The sequence below is a fragment of the Exophiala mesophila genome (assembly GCF_000836275.1).
Source record: "Exophiala mesophila strain CBS 40295 unplaced genomic scaffold supercont1.1, whole genome shotgun sequence".
NCBI classification, from domain to species: Eukaryota; Fungi; Ascomycota; class Eurotiomycetes; order Chaetothyriales; family Herpotrichiellaceae; genus Exophiala; species Exophiala mesophila.
Window position 1 is genome coordinate 1,103,803 of NW_015622504.1, and position 17,511 is coordinate 1,121,313.

A 17,511-nucleotide genomic window follows, 5' to 3' on the forward strand; every position below is an offset into this window, starting at 1 on the left:
GACGCCCATCTCCTGATGCACTTCCCATACCAGGGCCTTGGACCGTGGTGAAAGACGCCCATAGTACCAGCCCTTGGGCGGCTCACCGCACAGCTTCGTGATACATTCGATGTTCGCTCGAATCATTGCTTTCTCCTCCTCCGGGGGCATATCATGAAAATCGATCCACCTTTGAAAACGGTGTCAGCATTATTTGTCGGTTCCAGGTAAAATGGGGATCGTAGCGAGACTTACCGATAGCAATGACTGGCATTATCGTGACCCTGTTCGGCTGTCGCCTTTGCCACGGCAGGATTGCGCTCATACGCCTTACCAGTGGCATACATAGTGACCTTGATGGCTCTTTCGTTGAAGTGTCGGAGAATGCGCCAGACCCCACATCGAGAACCGTAGTTATAGTCCGACTCGATCATCAAGCCTCTCGACTCTCGGCGCAGGGGAAATTCACACTCCGTGAGTGAGTTTTCCTGCTCCGAGTCTCCATTTAGAACAGACCTCTCTCCTCCCTAGGACAAAACGTTAGTACCTGTCAAGCACAACTTCCGATGCGAATGTCAAGAAGTTTTAGGTAGCATCGACCCCAGGACTGCCGAGTCTGGGCTTCTAGAAATCTGACAAGCACTCGGGGAATGGGCGTTATATACCTCTTCGTAGTTAAGCACGAAGGAAACCGCTATCTTGGCGCCATTGGGCCATTGAGGGTCGAAGGACTTTTCACCATATCCAACGAGGTCCCTTTCAAAGTCATATCGATCGGACCACTGGTACTTCTGTACTTGGGACATAACTGTTCTCATGCAAAGCTGAAATGAGTCGAATGTTGGGAGATTGATTTTCGATGATACCTCTGATTGACATGACCAGCTGCGAACCACATGTTGCAGATTTTATACAAATTCAAATACAATACATCACATGCAGGGGTGATCAGCGTCCAGTTTTCGGACATCTCCCGCCCCTTGAACAGGATGTAAGTCTCCGCAGTTCGCAAGTTCATATCATCATGGTCTGTATTGCTAATGCTTGGACGGGCCTGCTGCGGCCCGGGGTCCCACTTGGTACACTTGAAGGAGACCTTCACCCAGCAAGAGAACCGAGTCTGATAGGCTGTCTTCAGAACACTGGCTTCCTGATTGCGTGCAGATCTAAGACTCAACTTCTATAGATATGTGTTATATCTGATTTGTCAGCTAATCCGACTTGGAAGATGCTGCGCGTGCATGATCCGGAACAGGAGGTTCTCACCTTCTCTCCTTGAGTCTTTGATTAAACTGCGCGTTTCGGGCTTGTAGCTATCAAACTCGCCGCGTCAAAGCCTCCGACATCGCCTTATCATGACTCATAGGAGTTGACGAGTATCGCTCTCCTCCTATCAGCATAAGTATTTGCGACATACCTGTGTTATCGGTGCAGCCAACATCTCCCCGGAAGTCGGGCTCCCGAAGGCGAAACCAAAACCACAGAACACGGGGGCCGAATTAAGTGATCCCTCGCTAGATGCTTGGGCCGCTCATTGTACGCTTGAAGACCCTCCAAGCGATCCTCAAGACACTTGGACTCACTTGCTGTCCCTCGCCCAGCGTGTCTCCCGGTACTCTGCCTCTATGTTGCATCCAGACGATGTTCACGCTGCTCAACACCAAGCTGTGGACCTGAATACTTGGTCGTAAGAAAATGCAGAATATACACTCTACCTAGGCTCAATAATGGCCCAACTACGTTCGCTCGACACCTCTCCCCTCTTCTGAAAGGTCCTTGACTTATATTGTGTAAATTCTTGATCTCTTGGAGGCGTCTCGACATTGTAAAAGCAACCTGCAAATTCCCGATCCAATTGTATATATCGGGGTCCCATCTCTTGAAATGCAAACATGTCTTTAGCGATGATACGAGTGTTTAGCAGATATTGAATCGAAATTCAAGCGAAATTCTCAGTATGAGTACCGTTCGTAAGAGCGTGGTCAGTCGTAGTTAGATCAACTCAGAATGACAGCGATATCGTAGCTCAGTTCGCGATTTAATAACTTCATTTTGCGCATTTTCAACATGAGAAGCCACTACTAGCAGACGAAAATGTCCTGCTGCTCTAAGTAGTGGACCGTTTTGAATAGCGTCACGTGACTAGTTGACCATGAATCTCCAACCACGGCGTGACAGGGTTAAAACTGACGATCTACGGATACGGAGGATCTTACGCCTTCCTTGGCGTCAGATGCATGCGCCACTGGACGCCGCTAAGGCACTCATCCGAACTTATTTCCTTTTGTCTGAGAATCCCTGACTTCCATACCATGTAGTCATCACACTGTACCAAAATGGCGGCCCGCGGGCAGCGTTTCGAGCTAGATCTCGACGCAGATGACTTTGCGGTGAATATCTTGAATGGCACTGACGGTGTAGCCAGCTCCGAACCCCCAACTCCTTTCATCAAAGAGATTCAAGAGCACGACATCGATAGCCCTCCTCCGGCCCCTTCCTTCAAATCACACAGATCTGGGTTTCCTGAACACAAGCCTCGTCCAAAGGTATCTTCATTTAAGCAGAGGCAGCAGGCATCAAGTCAATCCTCAAATCCCTTCCCAGCTGGATCGAGAGAACCTTCCGATCGGGCCATCATCAACCATCTAGGCAAGAAATATGGCCATGCTCCAGAGTCGAGAGAAAAGGCGGAGATATCTGAAGAAAACAACAGGCGGATAGCTCAGATGTCTGTAGAGGAGATTGAACAAGCACGGGCTGAATTGATGGCCAATCTAAATCCTATGTTTGTCGACCGCCTGCTCAAGAAAGCCAACCTAGACGACGAGTCTACAAACCAGGCACAATGGCCGGGAGATGAGCATGACTCGAAACCGTCATCGTCGTCTCCCGCGGAAAACAACAGTGGTGAGGCAGAATCAAGGCAGACGCACTTGACCACTTCAGATGTGGAAGAACCCCCAACTGCGATGTCATCGGTTCATTTCCCCCACCCTCCTCGATCTGCAGATGACTACGTACCCTTGAATACGAATGACAACTCGTTCCTTTCTGATCTCAAGACTCATTACTTCCCCGAACTTTCCCACGATCCAGCCTCGTTGTCTTGGATGCAAGACCCCACCGAAGAAGAAAATGCAGAATCCCTATACAACCCTAGCAAAGAATCCTTCCTTCCTTCGGCGCTGCGATTCGGTTTCAATGGCCGCCTGATCGCACCCAAGGAAAGTTTGGAAATTGATGTAAAGAAAGGACTACACCACCACGGCGATGCACCAAGTAGTGCAGGATACACCATTCCTGAGCTGTCACTCCTGGCACGATCAACTCTACCCAACCAGCGATGTCTAGCCTATCAGGTCCTCGGCCGGATCCTCTATCGGCTGGGACAAGGTGGTTTCGGGCCACGAGGAGGTGAGTTACAAGAGGCTATGTGGTCCGTTATCGAACGAGAGAAGCCGATTGAGGTCATGATGAGTGAGGCCAACCGCCTGTCTGGACATTCTAGCGCCAAATCACACGCAACTGAAGCGCTGTGGTTGTGGAAAAAAGGTGGAGGTGGCGACCGCGGCATACTCAAACCCGGCCAAAACCTAGCAAAGTAATGATAGAGGGAGAGACATTTGCTGGAGTTTTGAAGAAACCCTGAAAGGCATAGTCTGTGCCGATTGTTTCTATTAGGAGTAAGTAGTCAAATGGCGCTGGTCCAGAACCGCCGCCCCAGCTACATAGGGGAAGATTGACACGAATGACGATAATTATACCCTCAATCTACGATCTATTGTGCTGTCCTAGATATAAGAGGCCGCAAAGGTCGATCAAAAGGAAGTCTGTATGTAACCAAGACTTTACACGTATTCAACTGGGTACACCAAGAGCATCAATAGCATATCAAAGCGCTCGTGCAAGGACGGGGCCTCGGCGAAATTATGAACGCCGTTCGGGGAGGCCGTTAGGCATGCCATCGGCGCCCTCGGCGTGACTTTGTACCGATTGTTGTACGCAGTACCAACCAACCGGCTAAATGTAACAACAGAGCTACAAGGTACAGTATTCATTAATATTCAGGGAGATAAGATCTCTCCCGCGGTACGCCTGAGGTTTCGGGCCTCCTGGTATCTAGAAATCTATCCCAACCACTCCGAGCTCGCACGCCTTTAACTGAAGAAATTACTCCACCGTCAAATCTCACCCGCCTGGAAATCACCCAGAGCCACTCAAATCCTCAATATGGCTCAGACGTCACAGCTGAATCAGGCTTGGCGAGAGGGCATGGCGCTGTTGATCAACAAAGATGTACGACCTTGAGTGATATAAAACCCATCCTTTGATGTCTTAGGTACCTTCTCTTCGGTCGATAGATCAATGGTGATGCTCCATCGATACTAAATAAATACTCACCTCGCCAGCTCAATCACGCCTGCAATACTCTCTTCACCATCCCAACAGACTCTCTTTCAACATGGCTCGAACCATCTTAATCACAGGATGTTCTGACGAAGGACTTGGAGCTGCTCTCGCCACGGAATTCCATAAAAATGGCGATCGCGTGATTGCCACGGCACGCAACCCAGCTAAAATGAGTGTTCTCAAGTCCCAGGGCATCGAGACCGTGACCCTTGATGTGTTATCAGAAGAATCATTCAAGACCGCCGTGGAGGAAGTGTCACGACTGACCAACAACACGCTCGACATGCTGATCAACAACGCTGGCCTCGGATACTCGTCACCTCTACTGGAGGCCGACATGGCCAAGGCCGAGGCCATTTTCAAAGTCAATGTCTTTGCTCCTTTTCGCGCCGTCCAGGCGTTTATGCCTCTACTGCGCAATTCCACCAAGGGCGCGTTCGTGGTCAACAATACCTCGATCGCCAGTGTGACGCCAGTACCGTTCCAGGGAGCCTATGGAGGTTCCAAAGCCGCTATTGCCTCGATGACCGATAGTCTCCGTTTGGAATTGCAGCCGTTCAATATCCGAGTCATTGAGTTGAAGACCGGCAGTGTGACCTCCAAATTCTTCAACAATACCAATGGTTTTGTCGGCACGATGCCCAAATTGTCGCCCGAGTCTATCTACCAGCCTGCAGCTGAGTCCATTGAGCGCTTCATGTGCGGCAGTAATCTGAAGTCTATGCCTTCCGACGTTTGGGCCCGAAACGTCGTCAAAGATCTCAGTGTCTCAGATCCCCCTTCGCAGATTTGGCGTGGCGCGGAAACTACAAAGGTCTGGATGTCCACTTGGTTGCCCCATGGCTCCATGGACGGCTTTTTGAAACAAATGACCGGTCTATCTGATCTAGAGAAGAAGCTGAAGGACGACGGCGCAAAAAAGACGAAATAGGCAAGGATTCATTCCATCAGTCAGTGTTAGCGGTGTGATGTGAGATAGATGGGTAATGATTAGACACGTTTTCAGCTCTCCATTGACAACACTCAAAGTCATGTTCTTCAGCAACCCCGTGAAGTTCTTGTGATGCTACGATTTTTTCATTCATTTATTCATTAGACAATGCTAAGGTAACCTGACACAGCAAACGCTATCCAGATTTCTAATGCCAAAAACCACGCTGAAGCAATGCTCTGAATCATGTCCTCCAACCAGACTAACAGGCTAGCGAGCGTCTTCTTCCCAATGCCTTAGCACACCTCGCTCCAAAGCTCTTCCAATCTGTCCGTCGAAGTCGCAGTCCAGCATAGGCTAGCAGCCGATATCCAATCGTCACCCCCAACAGTGCAATCGCATATTCGGTGGTGTTGATATTGAGCTGATACAGATCCAAAACCTGTTCCCCTGTCTCAATCGGACAATGACCATCACCCAGTCTCTGATCCGGCTCGCACGTGAAATCGATGTCGCGAAGGCTGTAGCTCAACAGGCTACCAACCTGCCACTTAATTGGGCTGATGTAGTTGACTCCAGCCAGAAATTTGTCCACATTGATGCTCAACACTCCGCCCAGATGCACAGAGATTGAAAGCACAACGCTCATGACACTCACCGCCAGTCCTGTGTGAGAGAACATGGTCAAAAACAAGATTCCAAAGCTCTCCCCGCATGAAATAACGCAGAAGGATGCAGAGACCATGAGGAAATACATGCTCGCCGTTCGGGGAAGGCCCACCGCGAACACAGTCAAAAGACTGAAACCGAATGAAGCGACAAGCTCCATAGGGACTTCGATGGCCAAGTAGTAGAAGAAGAAGGCTTCCAGCGGGTAGGTTCGGTCACGATCTTCATGGTAGAAGAGGTCGCGCTCATAGGGCCACATCGCAATGCTGTTGAGCATACCGACGAAAAACATGCTTGACATGGCTTGGATGTAGCCAACTCTTGTTTGCACCGCGTAGTAGTCGTTCTGTAGGGGAGTGAAGAAAGCTGTGAGCACGATTCCAAGCCCAACAAGCTGACTAATACGGCCCGTGAGCAAATTTGGCTGTCGTCGAAGGTTGATCATCCCACGCTGTGTCAGTATTGGAAAAGATCGAGCAAACGGCAATGGCGATCGACTATAAACTCCCAAAGCAGCGGGAAGCTCAAGGTGCTTCTCCCTTGCGATATTTGGCGTGGGTGACTCATTGTGGTCAGGCGTTATAACCTCATCAACCAGATCTCTGCCGGTCGGTGGGGCCACCTTTTGTTCCTTCAGCGCTTGTGGCTTGCCATTTGCCAACAAGTCGAGAGCGAAGTCTGCCGGGTTGGCTGATTCCATGCAAACAAAGCCGCTGTTGTCAAAGTAGGGCAGCATGCCAGACACAGGTCCGGTATAAACCACTTCTCCACCTTTGGCCAATAAGAGTATGCCGCCAAACTGTTTGAACATGTCCGAGCGCGGCTGATGGATGGAGAAGATGATAGTTCGGCCTTCATCTGCAAGGCTCTTGAGCACCTCAATTATGGAGAAGGCGGTAAATGCATCAAGGCCCGAGGTTGGCTCGTCCAAGAGAAGGACTCTGGGGTCCGTCAAAATCTGTATTGCGATGGACACACGTCTCTTTTCGCCGCCACTAATCCCTTTGACCAACTCACTACCGATGAGTGTGTCAGCACAATCCTTGAGTCCCAGCTTCAAAAGTACGGCCTCAGCTCGTTGTATCTTCTGCTCGTGGTGTAAAAATGTGGGGAGCCGCAGACGAGCAGCAAAGTGCAGAGTTTCTCGGACGGTGAGTGATGATAACAAGCCTCCATCATCCTGGGGGACATAGGAGCAGATTGAGGTTACGACTTCATCCGTGATTGTTGCCCCATTAAGTCGCATATGCCCCGAAGGCACATATTTCACGAGTGACGAGTTGTTCAGCCTCCTGGCCATGGCGTTGAGACAGGACGATTTGCCTGATCCCGAAGGACCCATGATCACATTCAAAACTCCAGGTCCAAATGATGTGCTGACAGGATGAAGTATTCGCTTGCTTGTATTCTTGCCAAAGAGTCGTTTCAATTGCACATCTAGGCCAAAGTTATCAAGTGTAACAGTGATGGTGTGCTCGTCAGGGGACCGTTGGCCGACTAGAACCGCCTCAGCGTCTGGCGCTTCGCTTGTATGCACCTTAGCCATTTCTACCTCCGTAGTTTGGAGTTGAAGGACAATGCCCGAGAGAATGAAGAAGAATATCACGAAGGCGACGAGTACCACGATTGGACGCCATAGCCAGTTGCTCGGCAGATGCAAAGACTCCAGAATGAACGAACCCGTATATTCCAGGCAAAGTGGATTATCTGCACCACCTGGAATGGGACAGCCGTAGAAGTGACCGGCAAACTCGTTGGTGCATAATGCCCCAAAAGCATAGAACTGCCTGAGATCAGAGCTATAATTCAAGGTAGCGGGAAAAGACTTACCGTGTAAGCGGTCCATTTGATCCAGCGGAGCCAAACGGATATGGAACGTGTATTGATGAAGAACCCGCAAGCCATAGTTTGCAGCGTAAAGGAGAGGTTTGCTATCAGGGACGCAATCATGAACTGACGACTCATAGCTACGCACACGGTCGCAAGGTTGACTGCCGTTAGATGCAACAATAGCTGGATGGCGAAGAAGATAAAGAATTGGTCAGCGTCTGCCCGAAATCCGGCCATGAAGTAGAAGATGACTGAATAAAAGAAGGGTACGGGCAAATCTTCCAGAACGAAACGCGAGGCTCTCCTGCTGACGATGAAACTGATTGGTATGACAACGCCTTCAATACGTTCGCGATCATAGATTTGGATGTCAATGGTCAATCGATAAGTCTCAAAGAGAAGAATCAGATAGCCCTGCAAAGCGCATGCAGAATACATAGCGCCTTGTCGACTGCGAATTCCTGATAGATCGGTACCGAGCTGATAGAAGATCCAGCCGCTCATGATGCCCATACTCAAAGACTCGATCATGCTGGCAAGAAGGCCAAGCCGATCGCGGCATGTAACGACCAAGTTTCTTTTTGTGTGAACCATGATTTGATGTCCATAATAGTTTAAACCGGTGCCGGCGGACACGGTCAGTGGTTTGCCGTCCAAGTCTTCCTGGGGCGATTGACTGATGAACTTTGATGATGTGGTTCTCCAGGCATCTTGAAGTCTCTGTACACGCACGAGAGAAGTAGTCTCGCGTTCTCGTGACCGAAGATCGACGGCGGCCAAATCAATGACAAAGTCGAAAGGATTAAAGAACGGAGGCATCTTGTATCCGACGTCTTCGAAGTAGGCTAAACAATCTTTCACAGGACCCGAATAAACGGGCGACCCTTGGGAGAGGAGAACGAGGTTATCGACAAGGGTCCAGATCTCGGAGCGTGGTTGGTGTACTTTGAGAAATATGTCAGCTGAATCCAGTGGGCTGTTAGGGGGACCTACTCGTCATCACGACTGTTTTGCCTCGCATGGCCAAAGCCTTGAGAGTTCTAACTACCTGGATCGCAGAAGCTGCGTCCAGGCCAGTAGTGGGTTCATCGAGTATCAGTACAGGCTGGTCAGCAAGTAACTGTACTCCGATACTGGTTCGTCGCTTTTCTCCCCCACTGCATCCTTTATGAGCATCGTCCCCGATTCGTGTATCAGCACAGGATATCAGGCCCAGGTCCTCAATGACACTCTCGACCATGGCTTGTCGTTCGGATCTGGTTCTTGTTGATGAGAGCCTAAGGTCTGCAGCATATTGCAGGGTTTCACGGACGGTTAATGTGGGAAGCAAGACGTCCTGCTGGAGGACGTAGGCCATTCCCATCTGTTCGCCTGTCGCGCCATGCTCTGGCTCGTACGCTACAGTTCCCGACTTTTGGAAAGCCTTATCCTTGACCCGATGTGATACAATATTGAGTAGAGTTGTCTTTCCACTGCCACTGGCTCCAATAATCGCGGTCAAGCTGCCGCTCGGAAAATCTGCCGAGACATCTCTAAGAATGCTCTTGATCATGGGCTTCTTTCCGCCTAAGTATCGAGCCTTGAAAGCCTCGAGGTTCGAGAAGGGCGATACATGCTGGGGATCAAGGGTCACCGAGACATTTCGCACTTTAACGTTGACATGTCGAAGGTCCAGGTTCTCTGGGCTACCACGTGGGTCAATCGAAGAGGAGTCGATGTCCTTCTCATTCTTAGTGTCTTTAACTTCCTCGGCCTGGTCCAAGTCCTGAATGACATGATCTGAAATCTCTGTGGGTGCCATTGTTCAAATGTCTATCCATCCGTGGGCGAGGATGACTATCATGGGGTGGACTCGACCAAGTCGGGAGTGAATTGGCTTTTGTTCATTGCTAGCCGGTAGTTGAGACCCGCGATCGAATCTTGGACTGTTGTCTGCTTGGAATGATGGATAATGGATATCTTTCTGAAGCCATCGAGAGGTACTCGTACAGCAGAGAGAAGCTTGACGAGATGGAATGGCACATGGGTCAGGTACTTAAGCGGCCGGGGGCATGGCATCCAGAATCCTCGTATACTAAACCAAATATGGCGCCAGCTGTAAGCGACGTTACGGCTTCTCCAAGCGAGGAGACGCCAACGCGCCCAAGCCTTCGGTGCGGAGGATGTGACATCTGGGCTGAGGTAGTGTGTACCGGAGAGAAATAACCGAGGAGGCGGCGGTCACAATTAAGAACCCAGAACCCACCTGTTATCATCATTAGCTAAGGTCCTCTAGCCTAGACGGCTTGGACATGGGGAGTGCATCATTTTCGAAGACTGTTGTGCAGCGGATCGGAGCGAAGTGGGTTGGAAAGGGAGGGGTTGAGAGGTGTGAGAGGATCTGTTGTTGCGGTGGGGATTGGGCAAATTTTGTCCAAAGTTGCACCTTCCGTGCAGTGGTGACGAGATTGCCGGCAACCCCTCCTTCCGCATCTACCTTGGTAACAAGTAAATTGTCCTGGAAGGCACGTGTGGAAACTTCATGCTCTGAAGGAAGCTCCGCCCATGAACGCGTCCAGCCGTGTCAATCTCTTTGATCTCCAAACTTTTATCTCATACAGGGTCGTAGGTAGGCAGACACGTAAATAAGTCGTTGATGAGCTTGGTACTCACGCTGTAGCCACTTGTCTTGCCCATCGTCTCAGACTAGGATTTTCATTTCCTTCCGTGCTGATGTTACTTAGACATTTTTTTGTCCTTGATCAAACCCCCCGATCCCGTTGACTCGATATGATGGGCAGGTAGATCGTGGCATCATCGTGGCATCATCGTGGGATCATTATTTGACCTTGAGGTGATGCTCTCTTCAGTTCCAGCTCGAATGCGGTGCCGTAGCGTCTCTGGTCACGTCACGTGTCCCACACCTAACCATTAGGCGAGAATGACGGCATGGTGCTCCTGGTTTCTTACCAAAGCATGCCCTCAAGGAATTGTCAGATCCTGGGCCGACCTCACCCAAGGACCTGCCAGGTATCCTGCACAATCAGAGTTGGGAAGCAAACGTCACTTTGGATTAGTTTTAATGTCAAAGTACCCAGTTGCCCTGGGCTGGTTTAGGCCTCTACGAACGGCCCGAGGGCGAAAATCTCTCTACATCGGATTTTACGGACTTGAGACAGGCCCTGAACCGGCCTCTTAAAGTTTGCGCTGGGCAGCCTCCCCCCAGGTGTGGACACAAGAGGCGAAGTCGATGAATTGATCTGGTCAATAATGATCATCTTGAACTGGGTCTCGTGCCGAATTCCGGAATGGCTGATCTTCAATTGGTTTCCCCCCGGACTTCCTCACCAACCATAGCGAAGTCAATGCTACACTTTTAGGGGCGATTTATGTACCATGGATAACGCGGCAACTCGATGGCTTTGCTGCTGAAAAGACGCGACAACTCCGGTGACAATCATTCAAATACAAATATCTATGGCTGCCGCCAACTGGTCAGACTCTCTTGAGCCTCGGTCTAGAAGGCCATCTCTGACTCCAATTTCATTCGCACAGCTTGCCAGACTGTGCGAGGATGTCGTCGGAATTAACGAAAGCCCTCACCGCACCCGAAGCGAGAACGTGGAGGAACCCACTGAGCCGTTCTAGGTCCACTCCCCAGTCTAGGCCCCTGACACAATATCCTCCACGGTTCATCGACGATTTTGGTTCACACTCCTACAACACTGCAACTGAGCTCGAAAGTGTCCGTCGTGCCTCAACCGGTCATGATAAGCCTACGTCCGCTCACTTCTCAGACGAGTTTTCTCGAGATCTCGAATCCAATGCGATTGAGCCTGAAAAGGACGTTTTCGTTGGGCCAGTAAAGAATCCCAATATTGTGAGTTCTTGATTAGGCCAATACCGGGACCGATATCTCATGCGATTCTAGGTCACATGGGATTCGGACGATGATGGCGAAAATCCCAAAAATTGGTCGTTTCGGAAGAAGTGGGCTGCAACCTTGATCGTATCTGCATTCACCTTCATCTCCCCCGTGTCCTCGTCAATGATCGCTCCAGCTTTAGACAAGATTGGCGAAGAATTCCACATCACATCAGACCTTGAAAAGTCACTCACTCTATCAGCTTTTGTTCTCGCATATGCCATAGGTCCGTTGATACTAGGGCCGCTCTCGGAGATCTACGGCCGCGTCATTGTTATCCAATCAGCGAATGCTTTTTTTCTTGCTTTCAATATTGGTTGTGGGTTTGCCCAGTCCAAATCCCAGCTGATAGCATTTCGTTTCCTCAGTGGCCTGGGTGGAAGCGCACCCCTTGCCCTGGGAGGCGGTGTGCTCAGCGATACATGGCGGGCCGAGGAACGAGGGAAGTCAATGAGCATATATTCTCTTGCTCCTCTGCTAGGACCTGCAGGTGGGTAGAAACGGGATCGCAAATCATGGAATCCATCTAACCTGTTACAGTGGGACCGATCGCCGGTGGCTTCATTGCAATGAATGTGAGTGTGTTTTTTCAACATATGATCAATCATCTGACGATGACGAATGACAGACAACATGGAGATGGTGTTTCTGGGCAACTTCGATAGTCGATACCGGAATTCAATGCCTTGGGTACTTCTACTTACGCGAGACCTATGCGCCTAAAATTTTGAGCATGAAGGCGAAAAGACTTCGCAAAGAGACGGGCAATCCAGATCTCCGTACCGAATGGGAAATTCCTGGTCGGACTTTGACCACCATTCTTGCGACCAACTTGATCCGTCCATTCCGTCTGCTGGGCACGCAGATCATAATCCAGGTCATCGCCATATATATGTGAGTGATCCCGATTCGGAGTTAGCTTCCCACTGACATGTTGCAGGGCGTACCTGTACGGATTGATGTATCTTGTACTAGCCACCTTTCCAAGGGTTTGGGCAGAAATCTACGACCAATCCACGGGGATGGGCGGCTTGAATTATCTGTCATTGGGGATTGGATTTTTCATGGGCAGTCAAATTGCCGCTCCCTTGAACGATCGTATATACATTGCTCTTAAGAAGCGTAATGGTGGCGTGGGCCGACCAGAGTTCCGGTGCCCATTGATGGTACCTGGAGCGCTTCTTGTCCCTATTGGACTGTTCATTTATGGCTGGACTGCCAGACCAGGCGTACATTGGATATTCCCCAACATTGGGGCAGCCCTTCTATCAGCGGGAACGATTATGGGCTTTCAATGTGCTCAGACTTACATTGTTGATGCTTACCAAAGATTTGCGGCCTCGGCCATTGCGGCGGCGGTTGTTCTGCGGTCTCTTGCAGGCTTTGGATTGTGAGTCTTCCACCAAATTTATGCACAGCTAAAGCTAATGGAAATGAAAGCCCGCTCTTCGCCCCATATCTGTATGCGGCTTTGAATTTGGACTGGGGGAACTCACTGCTTGGCTTTGTAAGTCCTCAATTACCACAAATTCATCTCGAGATCGCTGTTTGAACGCACGCCGTGTATGGAGAGACAGATATGGACCTTTGTCTGGTTTCGCCACCAATGCTGCACCTTCAATCGATTTGTCGATCATAACTGACTTGCCGGTCTCTAGATTGCAATTGGGCTAGGCCTGCCAGCGCCATTCCTTCTGTACCGCTTTGGTGAGAGACTCAGAGCATCATCGCCCTATGCTGCAGGTGCATAATCCACCTAATATCTTCCGTCATAGCCGGCCTATTTCCAAAGGTATAGGATAGAATCACCTTACGGCGTACCCTAGAAATCTAATAGTTGGACAAACAAATCGCAAAAGTATAGTGCATTCGGCCGAAATAGTTCTACTTGTTTCTTTCTGAGGCAAGTTTGATTACCGTGTCCATCATGCGCTGATTTCGAGGACGGCTTTGCCAACATTCTCTCCCTTGAACAGGCTGACTAGTCCTTCTGCCGCATTGTCAATGCCCTTTATCACGCTCATGACCGGTTTCAGGGACCCGTCCTTGATCCAATCCTGGGCGTTCTTCTGATGTTCCTCGCCGTACTTGATCCAGAAGTCCTCGTCGAAAACCGTGAAACCACGCCAGGTGATCCGCTTGGATACGATCACTCCGGTATTCCTGATGCCGTACTGCTTGTCATAGGGGATGCTGTATTGGGACGCGGCACCGCAAGCAACTGGACCATCGCAGGTCAGCTTTGTCATTTGATCTCCTCATCCTCTGGATACTCACCGATTCGTCCCCAGTCCTTCAAGACTTCGATCGCTGCTTCGAGCTGCTCACCACCAACATTGTCATAATAGACCGCAAGGCTGTTAATAACGGTAAGAAACGGATGAAAGGTTGCTTGACATACTATCAATCCCTTGAGGGGCCAGGCGCTTCAGTTCCTCCACGATCTTGACCTTTCGGTAGTTGAATCCCCTCTGAAAGCCGAACTTATTCTTGATGATGTCGAGCTTCTCGTCGCTCCCAACACTTCCTATCACGGTGAGTCCTTCTCGTAATGCCAGTTGTCCGACAATTTGTCCGACAGCACCACTGGCCGCTGATATGAAAATCGTCTCCCCCTTCTGCGGCTTGGCGATCTCGTAAAAAGCAGAATATGCTGTGATGCCGGGCAAACCCAATGGGCCTAAAAAGAGATGGAGGTCAAAGTTGTACGGATTATGAAGCAATTTGAATTGCTTCGCTTCCTCTTCTTGAACACTTGCGTACTCGGCAATAGGTGCCATACCCGTCAATTTATCGCCGGCTTTGAATTCTGATGACTTGTCGGCCTTTAATACTTCGAGTATGGCTCCATTGACGATAGCAGAATTGATTTCGAACGGCGTAAACTCCCGAGCCTCATCGACTGCCACCAACTTATGTCTGAGGTACGGATCAAAGGACGAGTAGAGTATGCGAGCCACAAATCCACCTGGGGGCACCTCGTCCAAGTCTAGTGGCCGGTCAACCAAGACGATGTTCTCTCCTGCTACTGGCTGGCCTACAGCCGCTTTGGCGAAGATGAGTGTCTTGTTGGTTACCATGTTGACAGTGTTCTTGAAAACTGAAAATGCTATCTTGGAAAGCAACTTCGGGCTGGGTGCCTCTCTCGACCAAGAATTAAAGAAGAGTGTCTTATACGAAGTAGATGGCTCCAGTCGAACAGCCTTCTGGTCGTCCTTCTTCGGGATCTATTCCCTACCTTGAGCGATACGCTGTCCCAGAGAAACAAGACGAATTCCCCCTTGGTGGAGAAGGGTGATGATCCACTCGCAGTTTTGGATATGACAACCAGAATCACTGGTATCGACAATAAGCATACCGGACCTGGAAACTCCTCGGACCTTGGTTCCCATTGAGTGTTTGGGGAGGCCTGCCGGGATCCGTACCAAGCCGGACCCACGCCTTTAACTTCGAACGGTAGGGTGGAGATGAAGTCCCCTATCATATAATGGGGAATCAAAATCTATGTCTTCATTGCTTGCTAAGTCACATACGATCGTGTTTGCCTGGTCCTCATTGCTCGTTAATCACAAAAATCAAGATTTATATAGCAAGATTTAGTTGTCTTAGACCTAGCGATGTTCATTAGGCCCCTAGAGGCCTCGGCCTGGGATTTTCAACCCATGAGAAAACGCGATGCAGCATCCAACAAAACATCCAGACCCCCGGCTTCCTCGGCCAGCTTGAAGAATGCAGTCCTTCTTGAAGTGGCTTCCTCATCTCCCATGTGACTCACTCGAGAGCTGATACCCTGGCTACTGGGTCCGTATACAGTCACTTGGTGGTCAAGTTTGAAGTTTGGCACTGGTTCTTGACCTGCCGTGAAGTCAATAACATGCTCCGCAAACTTTCGGGCTACTGCTTCTTGAGATGGTGTGAGGGTGTGGTTGTAGTTTTGCCATAGATATGCAATGTCCAGCATATGGTTGGCACGGCCATGATAAAGGCCTTCCCATGGGTTGCCTTCGTTAAAATGGCAAAGGTAAGACGTTTCCCAAGTTTGCGCCATTGCCACCGACGGTGCATAGAACATGATGTCGGTTATAAACGATATTATCGAAGCGAGAGCATCCTGGTCGGAACTGTCTTCTCGGATACCATAGAAATCGAGTATCTTCTGGCTCTTCGCCGTAGCTTGCAACTTCGGATTCGATCTGATAAATCCCTGAAATGCCTCACGGATGCCTCTTTCGCGAGCGTTGAGGTTGACCAGTGCCATGATAGTGCCCTGTTTAGCCTTGTTAAGTAGAGATCTCAATCTCTCATGGACCAAATTGTACTCACATCAAATGCACAATCAACAGACATCAGCCGGTGGCACCAGCCCTTACCAGGAAGTGGCAACCCGCGCTCATCTCCAATGTGGGAGAAGCTCGCCACACCCGGAATCATGTCATTGTCGACGACAGGGCCTAATAACATGGTTGGGGCGACCTTCTGGAAAAATTCTGATGGATCAAGCTCCAAAAGCGACTTGATCCGATCTGATGCAGACAGGTGGCTAAGTCCAAGGTCTTTGAGAACCGCATCATAGACATTTTCGGCCACGTCGAAGTCTCCAGCTCTCATCATGAGAAAGGTTCCTGCAAGAAGGATGCACTGGTGGAAAAGAGGCTCGTGCGATTGAAGATGGTAGGTTAAGGAGGCTGCTCTTGAATTAGTCAGGTTCGGCATCAGTGACCGCCTTCACTTACCAGCCCCAACGCTTTGCCCTATGGCAGTAATTGCTTGTGGGTTCCCGCCAAATCCAGAAATATACTGCTTTATCCATCGGAAAGCTATCTTTTGGTCTCGCAGCCCATTGTTAGTCCCAAACCCGCCCAAATCACGGAGCTCCTTGGAGGTCAGAAAGCCTGGAACACCCAGGCGATAGCTAGGTTTGTCAGAAGTCTGGACGTTCCATGCATCCGAGACGATTGCTTACTTGATGTTGATCGCAATGAGAGGTTGCCCCATCTCGAGAGCGAGGTCTACGATGTGAGCTTGATCGTAGTGTGGATAGGAACTTGATCCGAAAGCAAAGCCACCTCCATGTACGTAGACGAGGACTGGCAGGCGGGCGTCTGCCCCTGGTAGCTCACCATCGAGAATGGGGACACTGACGTTCAAATTCAATCCTTCAAGATCTGACGGCGGCGGGATTCTCGGCTTGTCCAGGGTTTGCTGTATGAACGCCATTTCCATGTCACAGGATTCAGGGGGCATGACCACAGGCGGGCTGCATCGCCAATCAGTCACTACTGCTATAAGTGGGCGTGCAAGGACATTCTTTCTAGGTGGATTTGCGTGGAGGCACATACCCATAGCTTGTCGCGTCGATCACATTCTTGTTGTTCGCTTGGTTGACCTCTGACACGGCAAACCGATGCTTCAAGACTCCGTATTTGAGCCCAAGAAGTTGTACGGTCCTGCCCTTTCGCCGTCCAGCCACAGCTCCAAGTTGGGGGTGCTGCAATTGAGTCACAGCGTCCGACATCTTGATCTATACTGGTGCCTCTGGGCTGAGCGAACGTGGCTGGGCCATTGAGATGTATATTCCCTCATCAGTCGTGGTCTTCGTTGGGCGAATGTGGACGTTGTACGGCCTGACCTGGTACAAAGTCGGAGACCGGCCCCGGAGCCCCCGATAGATAGCGCCCTCGGCCCCTCGAGAGCCTAAGTGAGAAGGCTCGCATCCTGAGAGTATCCACCAAGCCAGGCTATTTGATGCTTCCCGTAACGACGACAAAGGGCATGTAGATCTGATGTA

General features: G+C 50.2%; 5 protein-coding genes across 9 annotated transcripts; 3 read left to right on the forward strand and 2 right to left on the reverse strand.

The window, feature by feature from the left end:
* Positions 1-2,300: 2,300 nt before the first annotated feature.
* PV10_00359 (uncharacterized protein) lies at positions 2,301-3,742 on the forward strand. Its single transcript, XM_016364422.1, has one exon. It carries the CDS (start codon positions 2,316-2,318, stop codon positions 3,582-3,584), a length of 1,269 nt encoding a protein of 422 aa, XP_016228071.1. The 5' UTR covers positions 2,301-2,315; the 3' UTR covers positions 3,585-3,742.
* Positions 3,743-4,060: 318 nt separating this feature from the next.
* On the forward strand, positions 4,061-5,460 carry PV10_00360 (uncharacterized protein). The gene has a single exon (XM_016364423.1). The coding sequence runs from the start codon at positions 4,442-4,444 to the stop codon at positions 5,318-5,320; it is 879 nt and encodes a 292-aa protein (XP_016228072.1). The 5' UTR covers positions 4,061-4,441; the 3' UTR covers positions 5,321-5,460.
* PV10_00361 lies at positions 5,460-10,835 on the reverse strand. 2 transcript variants are annotated; one of them, XM_016364424.1, is made up of 3 exons: positions 8,813-10,835; positions 7,820-8,763; positions 5,460-7,772 (listed from the first exon to the last, which is right to left on the reverse strand). In XM_016364424.1, exons 1-3 carry the CDS (start codon positions 9,618-9,620, stop codon positions 5,583-5,585), a joined length of 3,942 nt encoding a protein of 1,313 aa, XP_016228073.1. In that variant the 5' UTR covers positions 9,621-10,835; the 3' UTR covers positions 5,460-5,582. The 2 variants fall into 2 exon arrangements, with proteins under 2 accessions (XP_016228073.1, XP_016228074.1); XM_016364425.1 differs by having other exon boundaries at positions 7,820-10,835.
* Positions 10,836-11,242: 407 nt separating this feature from the next.
* On the forward strand, positions 11,243-13,706 carry PV10_00362. Of its 4 annotated transcripts, XM_016364426.1 has the most exons (7): positions 11,243-11,678; positions 11,730-12,213; positions 12,264-12,298; positions 12,352-12,617; positions 12,664-13,113; positions 13,164-13,230; positions 13,382-13,706. In XM_016364426.1, the coding sequence occupies exons 1-7, from the start codon at positions 11,373-11,375 to the stop codon at positions 13,472-13,474; spliced, it is 1,701 nt and encodes a 566-aa protein (XP_016228075.1). In that variant the 5' UTR covers positions 11,243-11,372; the 3' UTR covers positions 13,475-13,706. The 4 variants fall into 4 exon arrangements, with proteins under 4 accessions (XP_016228075.1, XP_016228076.1, XP_016228078.1 ...); XM_016364427.1 differs by having other exon boundaries at positions 13,164-13,706; XM_016364429.1 differs by having other exon boundaries at positions 11,243-12,213; positions 13,164-13,706.
* On the reverse strand, positions 13,649-14,803 carry PV10_00363 (uncharacterized protein; the record flags this gene model as incomplete). Its single annotated transcript, XM_016364430.1, has 3 exons — positions 13,649-13,944; positions 14,001-14,080; positions 14,121-14,803. 3 exons carry the CDS (start codon positions 14,801-14,803, stop codon positions 13,649-13,651), a joined length of 1,059 nt encoding a protein of 352 aa, XP_016228079.1.
* Positions 14,804-17,511: the final 2,708 nt, after the last annotated feature.